This window comes from Rhinoraja longicauda, chromosome 5 (genome assembly GCF_053455715.1).
Source record: "Rhinoraja longicauda isolate Sanriku21f chromosome 5, sRhiLon1.1, whole genome shotgun sequence".
NCBI lineage: Eukaryota > Metazoa > Chordata > Chondrichthyes > Rajiformes > Arhynchobatidae > Rhinoraja > Rhinoraja longicauda.
The window spans coordinates 16,937,840-16,965,566 of NC_135957.1; the positions used below are offsets into that span (position 1 = coordinate 16,937,840).

General features: G+C 40.3%; 1 protein-coding gene across 2 annotated transcripts in view; it reads left to right on the plus strand.

The window, feature by feature from the left end:
- The window catches only part of lmbrd1 (LMBR1 domain containing 1), a 115,694-nt gene that overhangs the window by 15,661 nt on the left and 72,306 nt on the right, over nt 1–27,727 (plus strand). For both annotated transcript variants that reach the window (XM_078400010.1, XM_078400011.1), the window contains exons 3-5: nt 3,110–3,173; nt 17,344–17,441; nt 19,086–19,153. In XM_078400010.1, the coding sequence (XP_078256136.1) occupies nt 3,110–3,173; nt 17,344–17,441; nt 19,086–19,153 (230 nt within the window). The remainder of the gene's footprint in view (nt 1–3,109; nt 3,174–17,343; nt 17,442–19,085; nt 19,154–27,727) is intronic.

Genomic DNA, 27,727 nt, shown 5'->3' on the forward strand with positions numbered 1-27,727 from the left:
AGAATGGCAGGCAGTGGAGAGTGGAGTGCCACAAGGCTCGGTGCTGGGGCCGCAATTATTTACAATATATATTAATGATTTGGATGATGGAATTAGAAGTAACACTAGAGGATGACACAAAGCTGGGTGGCAGTGTGAACTGCGAAGAGGATGATTTGAACAGGTTGAGTAAGTGGGCAGATGCAGTATAATGCAGATAAATGTGAGGTTATCCACTTTGGCGTCAAAAATAAGGAGGCAGATTATTATCTCAATGGTGTCAGATTAGGTAAAGGAGAAGTGCAAAGAGACCTTGGTGTCCTTGTGCAGCAGTCACTGAAAGTAAGCGTGCAGGTACAGCAGGCAGTGAAGAAAGCTAATGGCATGTTGGCCTTCATAACGAGAGGATTTGAGTATATAACATAACAGAGCTTTATTTGTCATTCGGTACCGAAGTACCGAACGAAACTACATAGCAGTCATAGAAAAAAAGAACACAAGACACATAACCCCAACACAAACGTCCATCACAGTGACTCCAAACACCCCCTCACTGTGATGGAGGCAACAAAACTTCCACTCTCTTCCCCACGCCCACGGACAGACAGCTCGTCCCCGACCGACCCGCACAGTCCCCGCAAGGGGATGGAAGTCCCCGCGGCCGAATAGCACCGGGCGCTGAAACGTCTCGCGGCCGAGCCGGGCGATGATAGGCCCCGCGACCAAGCCTTGCGCAGCTAAGTCCCGTGGCCGAGCCGCACCGGGCGATGTTAAGTCCCGCGGCCGAGCCGCACCAGCGATGTAAAGTCCCGCGGCCGAGCCGCACCGGGTGATGAAAAGTCCCGCGGCCGAGCCGCACCGGGCACTGTTAAGTCCAGCGGCCAAGCCGCACCGGGCGATGTAAAGTTCAGCGGCCGAGCCGCACCGTGCGATGTTAGGCCCCGCAACCGAGCCGCACCCCGCGCCGTGAGGAAGAGAAAAGTTTCCCCCACCCCCCCCACCACCCCCCCACCCACACCACCACCCCCCACACATACACAACCAAAAAAAAATACAAAAACCATCCCAACACCGACACACAACAAAAAAAAAAGGAAAAAAGACGAACAGACTGCTAGCGAGCCGCAGCCAAAGTAGCAACAAAGTCCTTCTGCAGTTGTATAGGGGCCTGGTGAGACCACATCTGGAGTATTGTGTGCAGTTTTGGTCTCCTAATTTGAGGAAGGGCATCCTTGCTATTGAGGCAGTGCAGCATAGGTTCACGAGATTAATCCCTGGGATGGAGGGACTGTCATATGAGGAAAGATTGGAAAGACTGGGCTTGTATTCACTGGTTTGGAAGGATGAGAGGGGATCTTATTGAGATATATAAAATTATAAAAGGACTGAACAAGCTAGATGCAGGAAAAATGTTCCCAATGTTGGGGGAGTCCAGAACCAGGGGCCAGTCTAAGAATAAAGGGGTGGCCATTTAAAACTTAGGTGGGAAGAAACGTTTTCACCCAGAGAGTTGTGAATTTGTGGAATTCCCTGCCACATAAGCCAGTCAAGGCGAATTTACTGGATGAATTTTCAAGAGAGTTAGATAGAGCTCTTGGGGCTAGTGGAATCAAGGGATATGGGGAGAAGGCAGGCACAAGGCTACTGATTGTAGATGATCAGCCATGATCACAATGATTGGCGATATTGGCTCGAATGGCCAAATGGCCTCCTGCACCTATTTTCTATGTTTCTATGGTGTCCAATTTTGTTAAATGCTTTCTGAAAATCCATGTTTGTGTCAACGAGTGCATTTTTCATGTACAGTCCTTGACCTGATTGGCAGGCTGCTTGATATTTTATAATTAATTTTTCCATTAGGTCATTGTGAATGGTTTAAAGTGTTGTAATTGCAGGTGTCCCCCTTGTAACGGCTATTTGGGTTATGAAAATTCACCCTTGCAGAAATTGCATGTAACTGCCGAAAAAATGGAGATGTGGAATAAAACTTGCTCTCATTGAATTGATATGAAAGAAAGTAAATATATCCCAATTTATTTATTTTTTACGCTCTTGAAGCATGCACAGATTATGCACCTTGCAAAAAATCATGATAAATGACCGTTTTCTAGGAACTCCACATCCCGCCAATAATGTGGAGATTGTCAGTACGAGACACTGTTACAAATACTGTGGAAGATATCATCATGATAAAACAGCATCACCTTTTGGGTACACACCCATTTCCTAATCTGCTAAATTGGCAATTTATTAGTTGTACTTCACACCTCGGAGTATCATTCGGGTAGATTTGATTTCCAGTGCAGCTGAGGTAGTTTAAGATATTCTCTGCCAATTAATTATCAAGAACACACAGCATGTTTTTGAGCTGCTGTAATATTCTAAGATATGGTTCTGAATGTGTTACTGGGGTACTGACTGCTATTGCAGATTGTGATATCTTAATTGGCTTTTAGAATTTTGGAATCAACAATTTGCATTATTAAGACTGGCAATCAGCAAAATTCAAGGTTGAGAATAAAAAGCAATATTTGAAATGAAAGCAAATGTACAGATATGTACAAATAGCTAATTATGTCTAAACAAAACGTCTGCAGGCTTCTACAGATGAGACCTCCTGGGAAGCTAAAATCAAGAACAATAATTTTTACCTTTGGTGCAACGTCGTGGAATAACATTAGATGTAACTTTTATGTGAACCACAAAATAACTTGTACAAAATAACCACAGGCATGATAATATATGACTGGCATGGAAGGGGGAAAAATCTACCCTATCTCCCTTCAAATTTACTATCCCTTAGCTCAAACCAATGTCTTCTCATTATAGACCTATAATGAAAATAGCGTCTAGTTTTCTGTCTCGTCTATGCCTTCCATAATATTGTATACCTCAATTAGGTCCACTCTTAACCTTTTCTGTTCCAGCTTATCCAAATGTGCAGAAGGTAACCTGAAATATGGCAGAAAAGCTAACGTGACGTGATAGAGAAAATCTGCAGTCTCGCATGTCACGTTAGCTTTTCTGACAATGTCAGACACATACTCTGAGTGTGTTAGCTTTTGAATGAAATAAGCCTTTCCAGAGCAGCTTGTATCTCCTAATAACCTCGTATCTGTTTTTCTTTAAGGAATGGGCAGCAGATAACACCACAAGGAAGAATATTGAAGACACAGTATTATATGGATATTACAGTATGTATTTGTTTTTTCATTTTTTTATACTGATTTAATTTAAACCCTTTAAGTTCAGCACAATTACCCATGGAGATGATGATTACTGTTTAAGAGAATTCAGACCAATGTGTGTTGCGGACCATCCTTTCTTCAATCAAATATTCTTGGTGACAAATTAGGTGCTTGACTTCATTATTCATTCACAAATCATGGAGATCAGTTGATTTGAGCTTTATTATCTTGTCCTTTTCTACATATTTCAGTAACTTAATTTTATCAAGACAGCTAACACAGTGCCTGCTTCAATTTGATGACAGTTTAGAGGTGTTCCTGGTGAGATAACTATGATTGTTTGAATCTTCAAATTAATTTATATGTATTAATGGAAATTGGAATGAAAGTCCTTCATTCTTGATAGTGTCTTTGAGTGAACACACAATAATTTAGAACACAGTGCTAGTGACCTTTCACTGCTTCAAATTAAAAACAATTACACTCTAGTGACCTTCCATTGTTATTCGAAAATACTATTAATTTGGCGACCTTTCTGAAGACCAACAAAATGTTCTAACTACAACCATGGATCTGAAATGTTTGATTTTCTATTTCTCCCGCCAGAGATGCTCCCTGTCCTGAGTACTACTAGCATTTGTTCCACAGTTCTTTACTTTTCAATCATCCATGTAATGCCCCAAGAGATGTAATTCAACCATGTGTTCTGTAAATGTTTATCATTGCCAATCCACTGACAATACCAAAAGTAAAGTTTCCCAATGTACCTTGGCCAACTCTCACGTCATACAATTGTACTTTCCTTTATTAACATTCAGGCCCCAAGTATCAGAGTAAACTATGTCACTCCTCATAATGAAGAATTCTGTCATGTTATAGTCACTCTCCCAGTGACTTTGTACAACTAGATAGCTAATTACTTCTTATTACACACTACTCAGGCTTTAATGACCTACACTTGACATATTGTCCAAATAACCATTCCAAAAGATTTCTGATATTCCTTCTCCTTATTATTGCTGCTAATGTGGGTAGTCCAATCAAAAGAATGGAATGGCTCATAGGTCAGTGGAAGAAGAGACAAAGCAGCCAGAGCAGGAATATTGAACCTTGTGAGTAATCTGAATGGCTCATGCCATACATAAGGTGGCCTGTTAGTTGAGTATGAATAGTTTGACATTTAGCATGGTCGAACATAATATTATTTTCCTTTGCCTGCAGCATTGTCCCATCTCATCACCAGAACCTTCTCTCCTCCGACCTTAACCTCCTCGCTTTCCCAATACAATGTAAATAGTCTGATTTATTTACATACTCCACCCATATCTGAAATTTATCATTGGCCATGGTGTACGTACTCTTATTATTATTTATATCAGACCTATTGGTTGTCAATGTTTGCAATTGATCCTTCTGAATGTTCTCTTCCATCCATGCCAACAACTTTGGCTGCTGTTGTTTCACTTGGAGATCAGTCTAAAGAACATGCACTAGGTTTTTGCCACCCATCTGTGAGTGTTGTTTTATTTCTCTTAAACTCATTGACGGATCTTATTACAATACTAGACCAAGTGGACCTATTGGGCCCAAGCCTCTCCTGCATTGGTGCAGCACTCCCTCCCTCCCTCCCTCCCTCCCTCCCTCCCTCCCTCCCTCCCTCCCTCCCCTCCCTCCCCTCCCTCCCCTCCCTCCCCTCCCTCCCCTCCCTCCCCTCCCTCCCCTCCCTCCCCTCCCTCCCCTCCCTCCCCTCCCTCCCCTCCCTCCCCTCCCTCCCCTCCCTCCCCTCCCTCCCCTCCCTCCCCTCCCTCCCCTCCCTCCCCTCCCTCCCCTCCCTCCCCTCCCTCCCCTCCCTCCCCTCCCTCCCCTCCCTCCCCTCCCTCCCCTCCCTCCCCTCCCTCCCCTCCCTCCCCTCCCTCCCCTCCCTCCCCTCCCTCTCCCCAACCCCCCCGATCCTCCCTCCCTCCCTCTCCCCCTCCCTCTCCCCAACCCCCCCGATCCTCCCTCCCTCCCTCCCTCCCTCCCTCCCTCCCTCTCCCCAACCCCCCCGATCCTCCCTCCCTCCCTCCCTCCCTCTCCCCAACCCCCCCGATCCTCCCTCCCTCCCTCCCTCCCTCTCCTCAACCCCCCCGATCCTCCCTCCCTCCCTCTCCCCAACCCCCCCAATCCAACCGTTTTGGCTGTAGTTCAGGAAAAAACAAACAAACAAACGAGATTTTTAGTATATCGATATATAAAGAAAACTAGTAAGTCTCCATGACTGGCCTCAACTAATGCTAAAATGAGTTTGGTAAAAATTGTTTGAATATTGATTCTGAAGCTGGATTAAATAGATTGTTACCTCAACAGTTATGGATTCGAGCAGTAGATGGAGCCAAAGTGCTATTTAGAAATGATTCTTACTAGTGAAAAACCTTTCTTAACACAAATTAAGCACTCCAAACTACATTTATATATGAAAGCAGGCCACCTTGTATACATATGTCAACCCATCATACTTTTTAGATTTTGTCAACCTTTTGCTTATGTGAAAGGTGTGCGTTTTTGCAGTGTAGCAGATCTTCAGTGAAGGATACTTCAAGGTAACCTTTAAGGTGTCATCACATCTGTGGCTCAGGAGGTGTGGTAGCAGATTGCACCGTTGCAACGGTCAGCAAAAATTGGGCGAATCTTCAATATCCATTGTACTGGTATCAGCATTATTCTTGACCATTATTCTTTATGAGTATTAGCCACTGTCCAGTGTTTCACCATGTATATATCCTCTGTGGCTCTATCGTTGAGGATGATTAATATTAAATATTTGTTGTTGTTTGCAAGAATATAATCAAATAGTGGTAGTTTGACTTCAGCATTGCCCTCTTCCTGTGAACTTTTACCATTGGTTTAGTTACCCCTCCAGATATCTGGTGCAAAGTACACAGCTGGCCCAATATAATGGGAAAATTCAGTAATTCTGGATTAGACCGTCTGCTGGCAATGCCTCTGCCATGCCCATCTCAAAACTGGCAAACTATCATCTCCTCTTTGACTTGGGGTTAGGTGTGGCTCCTCTGCCACTCTTCTTTGGAGTAACTGCTGCACTTTCTGCTTGTTCACGGCTTTGCCTTAAAAGGCAGGAACACGTGCTGGTAAGCAATGTGCAGTCTGTTTAGTATAAATCTTTAAGAGCTGCAATGAGGTGGAGATTAGCCTTAAATAGTGTTTGCCTCCGACGATTTACAATAGTTGGTAATAGCCATCAGCAAAAATTAAAGCTGAGCTCATGCCTGAAGCCAGGCAATTCCAAAGCAGTACAGTAGTTCACAAGGCATATTGTGTCACGTTCCCAGCTCTCCCATTATGTAATGCAAGTTGTAGGATCTCATGTATTTTATATACCCAAAAGCATTTATGATATGTTTTACCAAATTACTCAACTGCTAGGCTTAAGCCTAAACAATGTTTTTAATTTTTCATGCATCGAATATGCTCAGCACAGGGGTCTGAAGCGTTTGATGTCCATCATTTTTCTTGAAACTAAGAGTAACGTTTTAACTACATGGTAGTGATGGAGTTGCATATTGTTCAATTTGCGTAAAGGCTTGCAGATTTCCTTTCCGGAGAGATATTGGTGAACCAGCTGAATTTTCAGCGCAATGAAGTCGTTTGATTTTAACCTTGATTGAGATTGTGTTTGCTTTAAATTCCAGGTTCATGGAATGAATTAGGATAAATTTCTCAGCTGTCATCATAAGGAATTGATCTCATGTCTTTGGATCTGGTTCACGGTCCAGTAACATAATCAGTATGTTACTCATGAATTATTCATGTAAATTAGTGGCATTGGGGTTAAACTTGACAGTCCCTTCCCATTTTAGAATCGTTACTACGTTCCTTTTAGTATGATATTTTAACTTGTGGCAGAGTTCTTTTGTGAGCTGGTGAATAAGAAACTAATCAATGTCCCCCATATCACATAGTATACAGTGAATTCTAATTGAAGTATCTGGAAGTATCTTAAGGGTGGCACGGTGGCGCAGCGGTAGAGTTGCTGCCTTACAGCATCAGGGACCCGGGTTCGATCCTGACTACAGTGCTGTCTGTATGGAGTTTGTATGTTCTCCCTGTGATCTGCGTGTGTTTTCTCTGGGTGCACCGGTTTCCTCCCGCACTTCAAAGACGTACAGGTTTGTAAGCTTGGCTTGGTAAAATTGTAAACTGTCCCCAGTGTGTGTAGGATAGTGTGGGGATTGCTGGTCAGCACAGACTCGGTGGGGAGAAGTGCCAGTTTCCTCGCTGTATCTCTAAACTAAACTAAAAGTGTTGATATGGTTGAATGGGGAGGTATGAGGAAAGAGGCTCCTAAAGAGCCTTAATGTTATTCTAGGGGAATTGGGGAGAACGCCTTGTTTTTAGCCTATATAGTCTATATACAAGTAGTTCACAATGGTAGACACAAAATGCTGGAGTAACGCAGTGGGCCAGGCACCATCTCTGGACAGAAGGAATGGATGACGTTTCGGGTCGAGCCCCTTTTCAGACTAGCTTACAATGGTTTACTTTAGGCCTTTTGCTTAATTAAGGTTGCAATAGTGAGATGCATGTGAAATTGAACATTGGCAAGGAAGGGACAAATCAGCATGAAAATATAATAATTGTGTTGTTTATTACGGTGCATTCATCTAACTGTATTTACCATATTTTGTAAGAATGTCATTCATTTTGGCAATTGTGGATAATTCAGGTTGATTGTCGGTTAACATGATCGACATGAAATGTTTATATCCACTTTCCTTCATAGAATTCCGGCTTCCAATGCTATATGCTGTTTGATCACGAACAGATGCACATGCAGTGGATGTAGTGTACCTGGACTTTCAGAAAGCTTTTGATAAGGTCCCACATAGGAGATTGGTGGGCAAAATTAGAGTACTTGGTATTGGGGGTAGGGTACTGACATGGATAGAAAATTGGTTGGCAGACAGAAAGCAAAGAGTGGGGATAAATTGGTCCCTTTCAGAATGGCAGACAGTGACTAGTGGGGTACCACAAGACTCGGTGCTGGGACCGCAGCTATTTACAATATACATTAATGATTTAGATGAAGGGATTAAAAGTAACATTAGCAAATTTGCAGATGACACAAAGCTGGGTAAATTTGTACCAGCATCTGCAGTTATTTTCTTATACACAAAGCTGGGTGGCAGTGTGAACTGTGAGGAGGATGCTACGAGGATGCAGTGTGACTTGGACAGGTTATGTGAGTGGGCAGATGCATGGCAGATGGAGTTTAATGTGGATAAATGTGAGGTTATCCAGTTTGATGGTAAGAACATGAAGGCATATTATTATCTGAATGGTGTCAAGTTAGGAAAAGGGGAAGTACAATGAGATCTGGGTGTCCTAGTTCATCAGTCACTGAAAGTAAGCATGCAAGTACAGCAGGCAGTGAAGAAAGCTAATGGAATATTGGCCTTCATAACTTGAGGAGTTGAGTATGGGAGCGGTTGTACAGGGCCCTAGTGAGATCACACCTGGAGTATTGTGTGCAGTTTTGGTCTCCAAATTTGAGGAAGGACACTCTTACAATTAAGGGAGTAGGTTCACAAGGTTAATTCCCGGAATGGCGGGACTGTCGTATGTTGAAAGACTGGGCTTGTATACTCTGGAATTTAGAAGGATGAGAGGGGATCTTATTGAAACATATAAGACTATTAAGGGATTGGACACGATAGAGTCAGGAACCATGTTCCCTATGTTGGGGGAATCCAGAACCAGGGGCCACAGTTTAAGAAAGAGGGGTAGGCCATTTCGAATGGAGATGAGGAAAAACTTTTCACTCAGAGTTATGAAGCTGTGGAACTCTCTGCCTCAGAGGCAGTGGAGGCCAATTCCCTGGATGCTTTCAGGAGAGAGTTAGATAGAGCTCTTAATGATAGGGGAGTCAAGGGATATGGGGAGAAGGCAGGAATGGGGTACTGATTGTGGATGATCGGCCATGATCACGGTGAATGCTGGTGCTGGCTCGAAGGCTCCTGCATCTATTGTCTATTGAAGACCTCCACTGCTGATGACAGAAGAATTCTCTCTATAATAAAGAAAAATCCCCAAACATCTGTCCGACCGATCAGAAACACTCTTCAGGAGTCATTGGCCGGCAGTTCATTCTACAGTTCATCCTACAGCAAGAAAATAATCCCAAACATTCTGCTGAAGCAACAAAGGAGGTGGTCTGATTAGATTTTCAGCCGACACTGAAGTTGGTGGAATTCATAAGTTCTGGAAGCAGAAGAAGGCCATTCAGCCCATCAAGTCTACTCTGCCAATGAATCATGGCTGATCTATCGTTCCTTCTCAACCCCATTCTCCTGCCTTCTTCCTATAAATAGTGAAGAGGGTTATCTAAGGCAACAATGGGGCAAAGATTAGTTAGAAATTTAGGCGGAGTTGTGGTAATGGGATTTAATCCAGGCAAGTATGAGGTAATTCACTTTGGGAAGTCAAATTCCTTTACGATATATAGAGTAGATGTCAGGGATCTTGAGTGTTGATATTCAGTGAGATCGTAGTGTGCAAGTCCTAAGCTTGATTAAAGTGGTGACATAAGCAGATATTAAAGAAGGTAGTTGGCACAGTTGCCTTCACAGACTGAGATGTTTGAGTGTAAGAGTTAGGACATCATGCTGCAGCTGTACAAAACATTGGTTTGACAGCATTTGCAGTATCATGTACAGTTCTGGTCACCACGCATCAGAAAAATATCTGGTATCAATAGAGAGAGTGGAGAAGCAATTCACCAGAATGGTGCCTGAAATGGAAGGCTGTAGTTATAAGGAGAGATTAGATAGACTGAATTTTCTGTCACTGGAATGTAGAAGAATATATTATCGAGGATGAGAGGATGAATTTTAAAGGAGCTTTGGTGGGTTTTTCCATTGAGGTTGATGGTTATTTGGAGCTAGCTGTAGAGGTAATGGTCGAAGCAGATGCAATGTTTAAAAGGCATTTGGGCAGCTCCCAGGTTGGAGAAAACGTAAGGGGAATATATGGACCTTATCCAGGTAAATGGGTTTAGCGTAGACGGCATCACGAAGCATCATCGCCTGCACAAGATGGGCAGTAAGCGGCTGTTTTGGTGCTCTATGATTCCATGATTCTCTCATTGATCTTTGTTAACATATATTCTGCAGTATTTTGATTAGATTGGATGTTAAGATTTTGAAAGAACAGCATGAAATGCCTATGTGATTATGGGCATTTAGCCAGAGTGAGTATTTGACTTTGCGGCAAATATGTTGATTGTTGGATTTAAAGTACCAATGCACATACAGATACCAAGAATAGGGAGATACATTCTACATTGTGATTTTAAAGAACAGTGACTCAGTAATTTTTTAACAACAATTGTGAGCTGTCCATGTCACAAGTGTTGGAAAAAATGCAGGGTGTAGAAAATTTGTCACAATTTGGTATCTTAATTTTTGGTTCTGTTTAATATTTAAGTTTTGTAGCTGAAGAGAAATTATGACAATCTTATAAGCAAAGTACAATTAAACCATGTTCATAAAGCTAATAGGCAATCATGGATGTCATCTCTGTAATAGCAGTTAAATATGCAGTGCCATCTCCGTACTGAAACTAAAGTGCTCCCAGTTGTATTAAAGCAGTTCAGCATGATACCTGGCCTGTAAAATTGCCACTGATTACAACCAAGAAATCAAAGAGGAATGATTATGGAATAGTGATCGACTTTATTTGTATTGTTGTGTGGATTCAGTAAAATGTATTTCTGCCATTTGCTGCTTTATTTGCCTGTTGATAAAAGATACATTGTAAATTTTATTTTTGAATATAGTCTAGAATCTTTGTAGGTTTGACTGCTCTACACAGCCAGTCTTACACTCTGTTTTGTGAAGACCAGTAATATTTGAGGTGAGTTCCAAGTAACAGCTGGAGTGCAGCAGTGAATGATAAATGTATTTGAAAACTGTGCTCAGCATTTTGAATTCTGAGTCTCATATTGCCAAGGGAATTAATTAAATACGTTTTTCTAGTCAAATGTGGTCTCCTAAGCTTTTATTGTTGTTTTGGTGTATTGGATAAAGCAGGACTTCATGCTGTTTCATGCATTCCCATCGAGCCTAAATATTCATGCTTGCATGATGAATATCGTCTGTTAGACTCCCCCAGCCATATGGTACTGGTGCGTTGTGTGGTATTTTAGTATCCCATTTGTTCCCCCAATGAGTCAGCTGGGATTGAAAAGGTTATTAACAGTGGAGAACAAGTTTTCTCCAAAGAATGCTGAATGTCAGTTTATTTAATATCCAGCATGTTGTTCAGGCGGCTTAGTGCTATGACAGATGGAATGGAATGTGCATCAGGGCTGCCTCGAACCCCATAGCGGCTTGTCAATAAAATCTGCTGGCTGTGAGTATAAAATCTGAGTAACCAACTTGCATTTTTAAAATTAAATTATCATTTACATTGAATTACATTTAAATAGTTTTATTTAGAGATTAAAAAGAATATTTAATTAGCTAAAACTGGCCAGAACAGCTTTTATTAATAATAGCATCCCAGTAACTTTAAATATTGGGGGGCAAAAAGGCAGATGCAGGATGTCTGAAATAAAAGGACAAAATTCGGGAAACCACAACATTTGTGAAAAGAGGAATAGTTTGTTTCTTCAACCTGAAGTGTTAACTTGGTTTCTCTCTCCACAGAGTTGCCTGAGTTAACCGATTCCAGCATTTTCTGCTTTTTTACTCCCAGAACCTTTGCAAGCTAGTTTAACAGAGTAGATCGGGCTGGGATTGTACAGATATGAAGTATTACATAATGAATTTGAATTCTAATTATGACTTTAATGTGTAAAGCTGTAAATTTGAAGCAAATAATTTGGTTGAAAAGTGGTTACATTTTGCAGATTATAGGCAAACTCCATGTTATGGCGATTTGGGTAATGGAAATTCACCCTTGCAGGATTCGCATCACTCCCCAAAAAATTGAGATGCGGCATTAAATTCACGCTTATGGAATTTATGTGGGGAAAAATGTTGACAAATATCTTTTTTTCAACTCACTTCCTGATGTACGTGCAGTTGATGTTGCTTTGTGTTATGGAAAATCACGATGTGGACCGTTTTACAGTGGTGTAAAGCATCTCTTCCAACCCCCCTCTCTCTCCTCTGTATAACAGGGTTTGTCTGTATAATGCACAATGCTATTGGGATTTTTTTAGTATGCAGCATCTGACTGATGACTTAGCAATCTTGTGTACGTTATTTCAATAAACCTTTTTGCACAGGACTCGTACCGCCATGATTTGTGATTTCTTGCTCAAATAGTAATTGGTGATAATCTGGGCTATTACAATTTCAAAGCAGTTGTAATGCAGGGCAAAAGCACTGAAATTTCCTTGTACATAAAGGTCAATTCAAGGTTCAAGTTTTGATTAAAAACGTAAACATGCATAGTAGATCCATTTAATTTTGTATATTAATACCATGACTATTTTAACTCCTCTTCCCATTCCCATATAACTTTTCTGTTCTGGGCCGCCTCCATTGCCAGGGTGAAGCCACAAGCAAATTGGAGGAACAGCATCTCTTATTCATATAATGAATGTTCTCTTGCTATCCACTTTGCTGCTGTAACACTGTAAATTTCCCCGGTGTGGGACGAATAAAGGAATATATTATTATTATTATTATTCATCTTGGGTAGCATACAACCCAACGGTATGAACATTGAACTTTCCAATTTTAGGTAATTACAATACCCTCCCACTCTCCCTTCTTCCCCTTCAACCCCCCTCCTCCCATCTGGACTCGCACCTATTTCTTCCCTCCCCCTCCTCTTCTACCTACGTTTAATCCTCTAAGCTTCACACTTCACAATTCTTCACTCCTTTTGTCTCGCACCTTCTGCCTTTTCATCTCTGACCTTTGACCATCATCTGCCTGACCCGCTGGGACATTGTGTCCTTTTTTGTAAACCAGCATCTGCAATTCCTTATCTCCAAGAATTCCATTACCCCAGTTACGATCCAATGCATATGACAAATAAAATAACCACTCAACACTCAAGTAGACTTGCATAATACACTAGTCTGAAAATTAATCAACCATTGTAATCCAAAAAAGAAATAAAGTGCTGGAGTAACTGAGCAGGTCAGGCAGCATCTTGGGAGAATGTGGGTATGTGACATTTTGGGTTGGGACCCTTCTTCAGTATAACATGTTTTTTTTGTGTCTGAGTTAATTTTACATCCTTGCTGTTCTTGCCACTTCCCAGTTCTTCAGTTCCATGAACAGGTCTTTAATGTGGTGCTTTATTAACTGTTCTTTTTAAAATCCATAAACATGGTGTTGTCATCCATTTTCTCTGTAACCTCTTCAAATAAGTCAACTTGATTTGCCCTTTTAAAAATAACTTTTTGGTTCCCAAATATTAGGTATAGCAGCTGTTTTTGTTCTGGATTCTTGTTTGTAAAAGCATTAATAGCAGTGATATTAAATATCCTGACCTGTAACTTTCATGCTTAACTTTTATTTAAATATTTGCTGTCATCTAGCCCTTTGGTGTTAGTTTTAACTAAGAATCAGTAGAGCGTAGCTTTATACCTTTTACTTTTCTTTAACTAAGCATGTTTCCTGTCTAGACTGTATGGTTCTTACACTACTGAGTGGGCAACCAGTACTTTATTTTTGTCTCCTCCTTATTAATAATCTCTTCTGCATTTCACTGATATGATATAGTTTGTATCACCAAATAACAAAACTCCTAATTGCTGTGATTTTATTTTAGCGGGGGGAAGAGAATTGATGCAGCATTTCGACCCAGAATATTGACAATTCCTTTCCCTCCACAGATGCTGCTCAACACATTGAATTCCTCCAGCAGGTGGTTTTTCTATCATCACAAAATGTTGGTTTGCAGAGATCTGAAATAATATGCGCTGTGTTTGCTTTTTTGGACAGTGTTGGATATCTTTATCTTAATGCAAATGTGATGATGATAGAGCATTCTAAGTTTCATTCTCAGATTCTCCTTCAATTCTATCCCACGTGGTATTATTTTTAAACATCATAGTCACTTTTATAATACAGTTGTCTATAATACTCAATTGACATTTTTTGGGTTGTGAGCATAATAGGCTAAACATATTTAAGACTGCAGGTACAAAAGGCCTATGCTTCAGAACAAAGGAAGTGCTGTAATGCTGTCATCTATCTGACAATCTGGAAACTTGCCCAGATGTTCCCTGTTCAAAACAAGCAAATTAAATGCAATCCAGCTAACGACCTCCCAATTAGCTTATACTCAATTGGTAGCAAAGTGATGGAAGCTGTTGTCAGCAGTACTGTCAAGCAGCATTTACCCTCCAGTAAACCTGCGCATCATTTCTATTTTTTGGCAAGGACCATTTGCCTCCAGACTCTTTGGTCTTTGTGTTCCAACATGGACCAAAGAGCTGTATTCCTGAGGTGATGTGAGAGTACTGTCCTTGACATCAAGGCATCATTTGACCGAGTGTGATGTTGAGGAGCCCTGGTGAAACTGCAGCTAACAGGCATCAAGGTGAAAACATCCCAATGGCTGGAGTCAAACCGTATACAATTGATGATGGTTGTGTCATTAGTAGTAAATCATTCTAGCCCCTGCATATCACTGCTCAACATAGGTATATATATATTCAGCTATTTATCACAGATGCAATCATGCAATCTGGGATGGGGACATTCACTGACGATTAGGCAACTTTGTTCTATTCACAACTCTCAAGGAAATGAAGCAGTTCATGCCTGCATACAGGAAAACCTAGATACTATTCAGGCATTGGCAGAAAAGTAGCTAGTAAAGAGCTGAAAAGTAGCTGGTAATATTTGTGCCTCAAAGTTACCACTCAGTGCAGATGGCACTACTGGCGAGCTGGATCAAAAACAATGACAAGATGGTGTACAGGAAGGAGATAGAGAATAACATGATATCAGGACAATAACTTCCGTCTCAATGATTCAATGATACTTTATTGTTACATGTACCTAGGTACAGTGAGATTCTTTGTTCTTGCGTTAAATCTGGCAAAATCGTACAGCAGACCTCACCTGGGCAGTACAAAAGGTTCATTGTCTATGGATCTGATGTGCTACAAAGCTGAGAACTACAGTATATTCTGCACTCTGTATCGTCCCCTTTTCTGAACTGATTGGATTGCATATAAAACAAAACTTTTCAGTGTACTTCATTACACTTGACCTAAACCATTGACCATTTCCATAAGAGGTCCAGCTATCTTGACTTTCAAAGGTATTACCATTTTCAAGTCTCTAACCATCCACATATTTGAGTTTTTATTAACCAGAAACTTAACTGATGAGGCAAATATTAGTTCTACAAGAACAGGTCCGAGATGGGGTATTCTATGCCTGTGCCCATCCAATCCTTTTCAACAGCCATAAGGTTTTCAGGAGTGTAATGGACCCCCCCCCCCCCCCCCCCCCCGATTTGCCTGGACAAGTAGACCCAACAAGACTTGAGAAACTTTGATACCATCTGGGATTGATTAGATCCCCACCCATCAATGTCAACATCCATCAGTTCCATGACTGAAACATGATGGCAACAGTGTATACCATCTACAGAACACACAGTAATCACTTTCAGTGAATGCCTGTGCACCTTTCCACCAAGAAGAACAAGTTCAGGTTCATGAGATAGGTCCCCCTCCAAGTCGCACACCATCTGACTTGGAAATATGTCACACCTCTTTAATCATCACTGGGTCCAATTCCTTGAACTTCAGCAGTACCTTCAAAATGACTAACTAATCAAGAACGTGGCTGAGCACGATCATATTGATGTCAGTTATGATTGCAAATAATAATATAATTACTGGCCTGACCAGCTTTGCTCAGATCCTGGAAAATGAACAAAATGGGTCAAAAAGAGAATAAACATTGTTTCCTTCTCCAAAGGAGATTTCTTATAAACAAGTTTTAGTTTTGAGTGTAATTACTGATGTGAAATAATAAATTTGTTATCTACTTTAAATGAAGTGGATTGAAGGATAATTTTTGCCGAAACCACTCGGAGTTCTTCTGCTTTCCTTTGAATAATCTAATTTAAAACCATAAGAACATAAATTAATCATATTAATCAGATTAATTGTAAACCAATGAAAAGGTTGGTCATATTCAAAAGACCACATGGCACCCCTCCCAATCCTTCCGAATCTGGTGGAAAGTTTCTGCTTTCTTATTTCATTTCTGCCATTCCGATTTCGCCTCACATTTTTCCGCAAAACAGTTGATAATTGCAATTTGACCTCAATTCGGCCACGAGAGGTCGCTAAGGGTTCCGCGAGAATTCCCCCGCGCCCTGGAAGTCTCCCCAAAAATGTGGCACCTAGGCTGGGCAAGGTATCCAATCTCGACCTTATCGGGACTTCCGTGGCCAATCGGTGGGTTGAATTTTCAACCTGCGGCCGGGGCTCTGGAATTCCAGCCCAGCTAGAGCCAGCACATCTATCCCCATAGCCAACTTCCTTGGCGGGCTGGATAAACCAGCAAAGCTCTGGAACCAAGAGTGCTAGAAAATCAGTGCGGGAACTGTAATGAGTAAATATTAAATTTAAGTGCAAGATTATATAACTATATTAATTAAGATGGGGTTAAAATATAAAACATAGCATTAAAGCCAATTGCCACCTTTTTGGGCTGATTATCAATTAACGTGTGAATTTACTTCAAGTACTTCCGTATGCTTTGTTGAGTCGCATATATCAACTCTTTCTTCATAACTTAGTCATACATTTTATGACCATTGTTCTTTTATTCAATACCAAGAGAATTGGAATGCGTAAGGAAAAAGCAAAATAGAAAAAAACAAAACAAAACAAAATTTTCTATGTGCTGCAAAAAGTACCTCTGGTCAATAACCTTTCTATAAATAGCAGAATATACTCATGATAGGCCTGATATTGTACATGTAGTCCAAGAACTACAGACTTGGAACTAATAGTTTTTCACACATAAATGTAACGCAATGCGAATGTGCATTTGGCGTGCATATCTTTTTGCTCAAAAGTTGCATTATGAGCCATATGAGACAAAGCACAACCTCTGTACCGTGCAAATTATTTTTTTAGTTTCTGCCAATTAATTTTGTATCTCCTTTTCTCTTGTGACAGCCTTGTATTCCATCATTCTTTTCTGTGTCTTCCTGTGGATTCCGTTTGTCTACTTCTACTATGAAGAGAAGGAGGATATTGATCCCAACAAATGCTCAGTAAGTTCTTCCAAAAATATGAAAAATGGTTTTATCAGAGGTAGACTGCAATTTTCTGAAATACAAGGATGATTGAGGGCTTATCATTTTCAAAGTATTTCACAGCATTGGCAGTGAGAAAGTTTTGTTTTCTTTTGAGAAAGGTACTGGAAACCAGGAGATATTCCCTTAATGTCAAAGACATGCCCCTTAAAAATAAATAGGAGACAATATTCCATGTGAAAGGTGGTGGAAATATAGAATGCTGTTCCACAAAAAAAACAGTACTTGCTGGTTCAATTAATTAATTTCTTTCATCTCTTGAGGAAGTAGAGTTATTGATGTGCCTTCTGGCGTAAATGAATGAATAAAAGGATGTGGCAAGGTGAATGGATGGAATTGTGTTGCAGAACACATGGAACAAGTTTGAGGGTGTAAAATAAAATTGCTGATGTTTTGAGTCAACACCCTTCCTCTTGCATGATTGGTCTACATTTATTTCGAATAATATTCCATTAAATTTACATACAAAATAAAAGCAGAGGTAGGACATTTATGCCTTGGGTCAACTTTGCCATAAAAGATCTTGTGTTTACATCCACGCCGCATCACACAAACCTCAAATCTGTTGATTCTCTTAATACAAACAAAACTATCAATCTGTCTTGAATATACTCTGCTATTGAGTCTCCAAGAAAATTAGGCATGACTCCAGCAACTATTACCAACTTCTAAACTTGCACAGTAGAAAGCATTCTATTGGGATGCATCACAGCTTAGTTTGGCAACTGTTCTGCACAAGCCCCAAATATTTGTTGAGGATCATGCAACCAGCTTCCTTCTGCACCAACTCCATCTACACTTTGCACTACGATGGGACAGCAGCCAACGTAATCATGGACCAATTACTCCCTGGTCGTTCTTCGTCTCCCTTTGCTTGTCGGGCAGAAGATGCAAAAGCCTGAAAGCACATACCACCAGATTCAGGAATAGCTTTTTAATTATGTTTGCAGATACTGATGGTCCCCTCATAATCTATGGGTGCAGTTTCCATCTGCCAACCTAGTTCATTGTGGCCCTTGCACTTTTTTTAATCTGCACTTTGTAACTGTAGTCTTTCTGTAGCAGTTGGATACGATACTCTGGGCTTATTATGAGATGTTTGCATCAGCTGCATTAATGTGAGATTTACTATCCTGTGCTTCCGAATGACTTCTGCTTGGTATTTGAGGAATGTTGTCTTTCAGGTGGGAAAGGACATGTCTCCTTGATGATGATGCTATGATCAATCCTTCACTGGAACTAATCTGAGCTATAAAAATGCAGACTTCTGCAATTGACTACATTTTTAATTAATATGTAAAATGTTAAGGAATGGGATGTGATAGGGAATGGAATAGAAATAAAAATAATGCATATGTTGTAAAAAAAATCATAAAATAAAAAAAAATATTCAGGAAACAGTCGACCTGAAAGCCTCTTTAGAAAGTGAAAATGTCCATGTTTCTGCTCATTGAACCTTTCCTTTTAAATAGTGATTTTTAAGCAAAATGCTGAATTTAAGGAAGTTGCATGCTCTACATGTCTAAATAAAATTGTGTTTATTTCCAACACACTGTTCTGGTCACTGTAACACTCTTACTGTTATTGTTGTGCTTCTTGCAGCAAGTAAAGAATGCACTGAAGTATACTCTGGGATTTGTGTTTGTCTGCTCCATTCTTCTCTTAATTGGGTAAGTTTTTTTAGAATAAAAATCAAAATATGCTACATGGAGTAATGTGTATTTGTGTTAGGAATGATAAATTGTTGTCTAAATAGGTACAAAATCATGGAGTTTTCAGCATAGTAACAGGCACTTCAGCCTAAAAACTCATTTATAAATTTCCATTTCATAGCACTCAGCCCATAGCCTTTTAAGCCATGGTATTTCACATGTTCATCTAAATACTCTCAAATGTTGATTGTGTATTTCTATTGCTCCCTGGGCGTCTGGATAAAAAAGTTATTTTCAAATCCTCTCCTAATCTCCCGTTCTTTATGTTAAATCTATTCTCTCGGGTTATAGACACCTTCCCTAGAGGAAACAATTTCATTCATCACCCTGTGTCCCTTTTAATTTGTATTCTTCAAGCCTAATTCAGCTTTCTCTGCTCAATAGAAAACAAATCCACCCAATCCAGTCTCTCCTCATTGCTGAAAGACTCTATCAGACAACATACTAATGAATCTCCTCTGCACCCTTTCCAGTGTGTTCTATAATTTACATTTCTGTCACAACATCCCAGCAGGCAAAACTAATAAACTTTTATGTAGAAACAAAGAACTGCAAATGCTGGTTTATGAAGAAAGGCACAAGGTGCTGGAGTAACTCAGCAGGTCAGGAGAAAGTGGATTAGCGACATTTCAGGTTCTTCAAACTATTCAGCTTGTTTTATGCTCGCTTTTGTGTATTTGATATTGCCTGTGTTCACATTTGAAATGCAGGATATGGATTATGCACAGGTTGATAAGAGTTGGTTTTGGCATCATGTTCAGCACAGACATTCTGGGCCAAAGGGCTTGTGCTGCACTGTTCTATGTTCAGACAATGCCTAACAATGCGATAGCGAAATGTTCTATTTGGAAATATTGAGCTGTAAGACCCAAGGATGCAAAACAAGAAACAAGCTATTGGCTGAAAATTTCCATTTATTTTATCTAAGAATAGAAATGCAGAAAGTAAATAATTCAAAGGATAGGCAAACTGGAAGAAATGTTAACCCTTCTGCAAATGCCTTTCCCTTTTAATAATTACAGAGTGATTATTGGGGCAGTGATGTGATGAACGTGTACACAGCCCATATACTACATACTTGAAATTGCTATTATGTGTGTGTATATGTTTATACACCGATCAGCCAAAACATTATGACCACCTGCCTAATATGCTGTTGGTCCTCCATGTGCCGCCAAATCAGCGCCGACCCGCCGAGGCATGGACTCTACAAAACCCCTGAAAGTGTCCTGTGGTATCTGGTACCAAAACATTAGCAGCAGATCCTTCAAGTCCTGTAAGTTGTGAGGTGGAGCTGCCGTGGATCGGACTTGTCGATCCAGCACATCCCACAGATGCTCTATCGGATAGAGATTTGGAGAATTTGGAAGCCAGGGCAACACCGTGAACACTTCACGTTCAAACCATTCCTGAACAATGTGTGCAGTGTGGCAGGGTGCATTATCCTGCTGAAAGAGGCCACTGCCATCAGGGAATACCATTGCCATGAAGGGGTGTACCTGGTCTGCAACGATGTTTAGGGAGGTGACACGTGTCAAATTGACGTCCACATGAATGGCCGGACCCAGGGTTTCCCAGCAGAATATTTCCCAGCAGAATATTTCCCAGAGCATCACACTCCCTCCACCGCCTTGTCGTCTTCCCACAGTGCATCCTGGTACCATCACTTCCCCAGGTAAACAGGGGGATGGAGTGGGTGAGTGGAGGGGAAGGGAACGGGGTGGGAGTCGAGGAGGGGAGTGTTCTACACCAATGCAGGAGAACTTTGGACCCAACGGATGTCCACCAGATCAGCATGTGTGCGGTTGTGGGAGGGTTGCCATGTTGTTTTCAGCTCCAGCCTGTGTGCATTTGTGTGAAGGTTGCCATTTTGTGTTCAGCACCGACCACACACTCTACGCCAAATTGATCTGGGTCCGACGTGGGGGGAGCGCCGGCGCTCCCTGCTCTGATTGGTCACTGGTGCATCCTGATTGGCAAGTCCTGACTGGCTCCTGCCGTTCACCCCCATGTGGAGTCCATTGATTGGCTACAACCTCCCGCTCGACCTCTTAATTTTAAATAGGATCTTTATCTCTGAGATTCATTTCTTTTTTTTAAAAAACAATTTATTTTAAAGAAAGGGTGGGGTGGGGGGGGGGGGGGGGTGCTAGACCAATACAGGAGAGGCTTTATATATAAATTGTGTATATATACACAAAATGCTGGAGTAACTCAGCGGGGCAGGCAGCATCTCTGGAGAGAAGGAATGGGTGACGTTTCAGGTTGAGACCTTTCTTCAGACCCGAAACGTCACCCATTCCTTCTCTCCAGAGATGCTGCCTGTCCCGCTGAGTTACTTAAGCATTTTGTGTCTACCTTCAATTTTAACCAGCATCTGCAGTTCTTTCTTACACATATTTATATGTGAGCTCAGTTACATATGGCCATTCCAAAATAGCTGAAAAGTATATATGATAACATTAGAAAATATGGTGCATTTTATACTGTTTGGAGACAGACAGAAAACGTCCAGATTCAATTTAGGGTTTATGTACTAAATCACGTTCAATAGAGCAACTTTATCTAGTGAGGCAAGAACATTTTTTGTCATCTATCTATTCTTGCAAACCTTCATTAATGTCTGCTGCCAGGTTGAAATTCTTTATTTAATCTGCGTGCTTGGAGTACCACGCCTATCCTTTAATAAAGTTATTATACAAACATCTCTGTGCCAATTTTGATGTGATAATTAGTCATTAATTTTCTAATAAATGATCATTGGTATAATTGGAGTTTTTACTTTGCTTTCAATGACCTCTGACTGCCCTAAGACTGCTTTCACTCTGCACAATCTTCCAGTGAGATACTGTGCTGGAATTCACTATTGCCAGGAATAGTTGAGGTGAATTGCATGGCTGTATTTAAGTGAAAGTCACAAAGTAGAAAGGAATAAATGAGATTGAGTGGGATGAGCGGAGCTTATCATTGGCATTAATCATTCGCATGTTCTTGCAATGTCATTCTATTACTGAGGCAGTTGTAGTGAATTATTGCATGATGATTGGAAAAAGATAAAGGGAAAATCTGGATTCCTGGTAGAAAATCAGAAACTCAAGTCTTGAAAATATTCTCAATGTATGAACATTGCTTTGGGAAATTGAAATTTCTAAGGATCTAACCGTGGCTAACGCTGATCAAGGTTAGAATGTTAAAAGAAGAGTGGTAATATGCAAGGAGTATTATAAGTTTCAAGATACCGGGCGGCACGGTAGCGCAGCGGTAGAGTTGCTGCTTTACAGCGAATGCAGCGCCGGAGACTCGGGTTCGATCCTGACTACGGGTGCTGCACTGTAAGGAGTTTGTACGTTCTCCCCGTGACCTGCGTGGGTTTTCTCCGAGATCTTCGGTTTCCTCCCACACTCCAAAGACGTACAGGTATGTAGGTTAATTGGCTGGGTAAATGTAAAAAATTGTCCCTAGTGGGTGTAGGATAGTGTTAATGTACGGGGATCGCTGGGCGGCACGGACTTGGAGGGCCGAAAAGGCCAGTTTCCGGCTGTATATATATGATATGATATGATATGATTGGGAGCTGTTTAGGAACCATGTTCAGGAAGAATGTAATTAACAGAAAATTGAAAGAGGGTGGAAACAAATGAGTAATTTAACAAGAATTATAAAGATTTTTACAATTTAAAAAAAAAGGACAGTAGAAAACATAGATGTGGGTCCCACATTTGAGGCAATGGCAGGAAGATTAAATGAGGAACGCACAAGTGAATGGGTTATTAAGCAGTTAGATTGCATCTGTCCTCAATACAGAAGACAACAGAAAAGAAGGGGAATAAAACGTTTATTGATGGTGAGGAGTTTAAAATAATATACCTGAAGGGAAAGTGCTAGGTAAATTGAATGATATGTGAGCCACCAAATCCCCTTGACCTGATGGCGCGCATTCTAAGGTTTTAAATGAGGACGTTGCAGAGATAGTGGTTACATCAGAAATGATATTACTTGATTCTCTAGACACTGTGAAGTAGTAAATGTAACAATGCTATTTAAGAAAGGAGTGAGAGAGAAAATAGAGAACTGCAGAACTTTAAAGATGACATTTGTTGGGAAAACGCTGGGATCCATTATTAACAATGTGGTACTGGGGCACTTGTAATTAAAATTATAAATAGGCAGTGTGGTTTTATGTGTGGTTAGCACGTGTGGTCAGCATGGTTTTATGAAAGAAAGATTAATTTTGACAAATTTTGTGGGGGTTTTTTGAGGATGTACCTGGTAGGGTAGATTAATGAAAACCATTAGCAATTTTAGTGCAAATCAAGGGTTGGTTAAAGACGAGGAATAGTAATGGAAGATATCGGTAATCTTTAAGTTAACCTGGTAATATTTCATACTGTTACCAATGATGTGACACAGCAATGAGCCAAGTCATTATCAGTTTAGAATTCATATTAATAATGTTGGTGAAAAGACAGATTAGAGCGGATTGTGCTCTTGACATTGAAAGGAAATGAAATTCAAACTTTTATATGTATTAAAGTTATGTAATGAAATGTTGCAAGTAAGTGCTGATCCTTAACTAGGTCATTAACTTTGCGGCATTGAATTTTCAAGGCTTTTTTTAGATTACATGATCAGGCAGCTGAGGATAGTAACATTCAAAATTTATGTTAAAGGCATGGAGGTACAAATTGCTGCCTCAATTTAAATTAATTGTTAAACTTTAGTTTGCCCCTGAAATGGTACTTTCAATCCAAATATTTCTATAACCTTTCTAAAATGTATCGTTTAATCCTACTGAATGTGTTGATACAAAGTGTTCAGGATGTGCTAAAGAATATTGGTTTCTTCAACTTTTGTACAGTTCTTCGTAACTTTAAAAATTGCGTATCAAAACTGAATTAGGAACCATGATCATTTGGTTAATTAGTAGTCAATTGGCTAGATTATAGTGGATCAATTTGCATTTATATAATGCCAGCAAAGTGCTTCCCGAGAGCATTAACAATCAAAATTTCATTTCAAGGCATAATAATAAACATTAGCATTGACGATCAATAGCTGCATCTTAATGGAGAAAAGGTAGATTTTGAGAGTGAAGTTTGGAGTTTTAAGATATTGGCAACTGGTCGTGGAAAGATTAGATATGCAATGCTGCACAATAGGAGCAGGAGTGGACTACAGGGATGCATAAGAGGCTAGAATTGGAGGAAAGCAGAGGAAGTTGCAAGTTATTGTTTGGTTCAGAAATAGGATTATTGAAATAATAGAGTGAATTGCAAACAAAATGAGAAGAATCATTTGGGAGCTTTTTCATTATCCAGTGTAGGTCAAAGAAAATATAGCTGAATGGACAATGGAACTTATATAATGGGGTACCAGAATGTTTGTTGTTAAGTTTATGAAGGTTGGAAATTGAGCGGCCAAGAAGGAGGGTTCTGAAGTAATAAAGCTTAGTGTAAGGAGTCAGGCAATTCTTCAGAGGTGGATCTTTGTGTGGGTGACTAGAAATGATTCTCAACAAAGAGGAAAGGTGGCTGAGTGGCCTTGTTAATCAAGGAAGGCCATCGGTGGTGCTGAGTCATATAGAGCTGGTAGATGACAATGTACAAGTGGTTTGAGTTAAAATCTTAACAGGTTTGAGGTTGAAAGAAGACACCTGTGTTTATAGCCCCACAAAGTGTGACCCCTTAGCTTGTCAGAGCATAAATGGGAGATATTTAGGGCATGTGTGAACCAAACTGCAATTGTCATGGTAGATTTTGATTTATGTATTCATTTTAGGCACCAAACTGGCAAAGGTACTGTAGAATAAGAATTTATGGAGTGTGTTTGGGATTTGCTTCATAGAATGGTATTGTTATGGAGCCCTACCTGGGGACTGGCTTTTTTGGATATGGTCATGAGTAATGGCGAATAAGAGCTCTTGGCATCAAAGATTCCCTCTGAACTGGTGACTACAACATGATTTCCAGATGCAGTTTTAGAATGAACAACACAGGGCCAAAACCACTCTCCTCAACGTAAGCAAGGGTAATTATAATTAGGTGGAGTTGTCTAAAATGGATTGGGGAAAATAAGGTAAAGAATATCAGTAAATGAACAGTGGTAGATATTCAAACTGCTGGTCCATGACACTCAGCAGGAATTTATCCCAGTTAGAAAGAAGGATAATATGAGAAAGAGACACAATCTGTGGTTACAAAGGAGGATAAAGATAAAGTTAAATTTAAAAGTAAGGCATACAAAGTGGCAACATTTGCTGGTAGGCCAGAGGACTGATGTTTTTAGTAAAAAAGCTCATGGGAAAGGGAGAAAATTGATTTTGAAAGAAAATTTGTGCATAACATCAAAGCAACATTCAGCGTTTCAATGGACATGTAAGGAGCAAGGAGGTGGATAAGATATGTCTGGGATCTCGATAGAATGAAGCTGGTGAATGAAGCATAGCGAACACTGCAAATATCACCAAGGTAACAGATGGGCTAATTTTGAATAATGGAAATATACTTGTAGAAATGTCAATCACAAGGAATAAAGTATTAGAGGAACTCGCAGGGATAAATGCAGATATATTGCCAGGATCCAATTGGCCTGCACCCAATGATTTCAAGGCGGTTGGCTGCAAAGATAGTGAATCCATTGATTGATAATTTTCAAAACTTAGTTAATTCCGAGAGGATATCAGAAGATTGAAAACATCCAGTGTTACTCCCTTGTTCAAAAAGGGTAGAAGACAAGGCAGGCCACTTGGTTTAATATCTGATTTTGGCCAGATGTTAGAGCTAATCTTTTTGGAAAGCTGAATAGAATTAAACCTAGATCAACATTAAGTTAAGTTAAATTGTGTTTGACGAATTTGCGAAAATTCTTTGAGGATGTGACAGGGAGAGTTGATAAATGGGAACTTGCAGATGTTGTGTATTTAGATTTATAACAGACATTGGACAAGGTGCCATATAAGCCTTATGCATAAGTTAAGAGCTCAAGTTATTGATCCTTTTTAGAATGGAGGGATATATCTTGTGGAGATTGGTTATTGGCTTCCAATTGTTTCCTGTTCATATTAATGAACTGGAAAAGGGAATGCCATTTAAAATTTCAACTTTTGCCGATGCTGCAAAATATAATTGGAAGGATATATTATGATGATTATGATATGATTGTGACCCTGCAGTGGGATATATATATATACATATAGATTGAGTGGATAAAAACCTGCCAAATGAAGTTTAATGTAGGGAAATGTGAGGTCATGCACTTTGGTAAGAGGATTCAAAAGGTAAATTATTTTCTAAATGGAGATAAACTGCAAATGAGTGAAGTACAGAGGGATCGCAGTGTTCTGATGCATGAATCTCAAAAGGTTAGCAGGTAGGTAGCTCAGAAGGCAAACAGTAAGATGTCCTTCATTGTGAAGGGGAAAGAGTTTTACAATAGGGATGTTTGTTACAATTGTACAGGGTGTTGGTGAAGCCTCACCTGGAATAATGTGAATAGTTTTGGCTCCTCACCTAAAACAGATAGAGTAACTTTGGTGGCAGTAGGTATAACATATACAAATAGAGTAACTTAGGAGACATTCATCAGGCCAATTCCTTGGATAAGTGGTTTGTCTTATCAAGATAATTTGGTTCTGTATTCCTTGTAGTTCAGAAGAATGAGGAACCATCTTATTCAAGTATATAAGATCCTAAGGAAGCTTCACAGAGTAGATGTTGAGAAGTTTTCATTCGTGAAAAATTCTCAAACAAGGACACATAACTATAAAGTAAGAGCTTGATCATTATAGTGAATTGTAGTGAATCTCTGACATTTTCTGACTCTCAGGATATTGGGGGCTATATCTTGAGATACATTTAAGGTTACGTTAGATAAATATCTGAAAGATCAAGGAATTGACGGTTATGAAGAACTACCACAGAAGAGAGTTGTGGCCAGCATAGATATCCATGATTATGTTGAACGGCAGGGCAGGCTTGATTGATGTTGTGGTCTTCTCTTGCTCCTATTTTCTTATGTGAATGATGAGTTTGAAGATGATTTTGCTAGGCTTTTTCTTGATGTCTGCGCTGCCACCGACAGCTTATAGAGTGGTTGATCGACATCGTCAAGCAATGCGTTTGTTGCTTGACAACTTCGATAGAGAATTAAAGATAGAGCAAAGCAGAAATCAAGTTTTGTTGTTGTCTGCCTCCATTAATCAGGTTCAACCCTACCTAGCAGCTGTGGAGCACGAGGAATATAACCATATAACTACAGCATGGAAACAGGCCTGTCCGGCCCTACCAGTCCACGCCGACCATTCTCCCTGACCTAGTCTCATCTACCTGCACTCAGACCATAACCCTCTAATCCCCTCCTATCCATATACCTACCCAATTTACTCTTAAATAATAAAATCGAGCCAGCCTCCACCACTTCCACCGGAAGCCCATTCCATACAGCCACCAACCTCTGAGTATAGAAGTTCCCCCTCATGTTACCCCTAAACCTTTGTCCCTCAATTCTGAAGCTATGTCCCCTTGTTGGAATCTT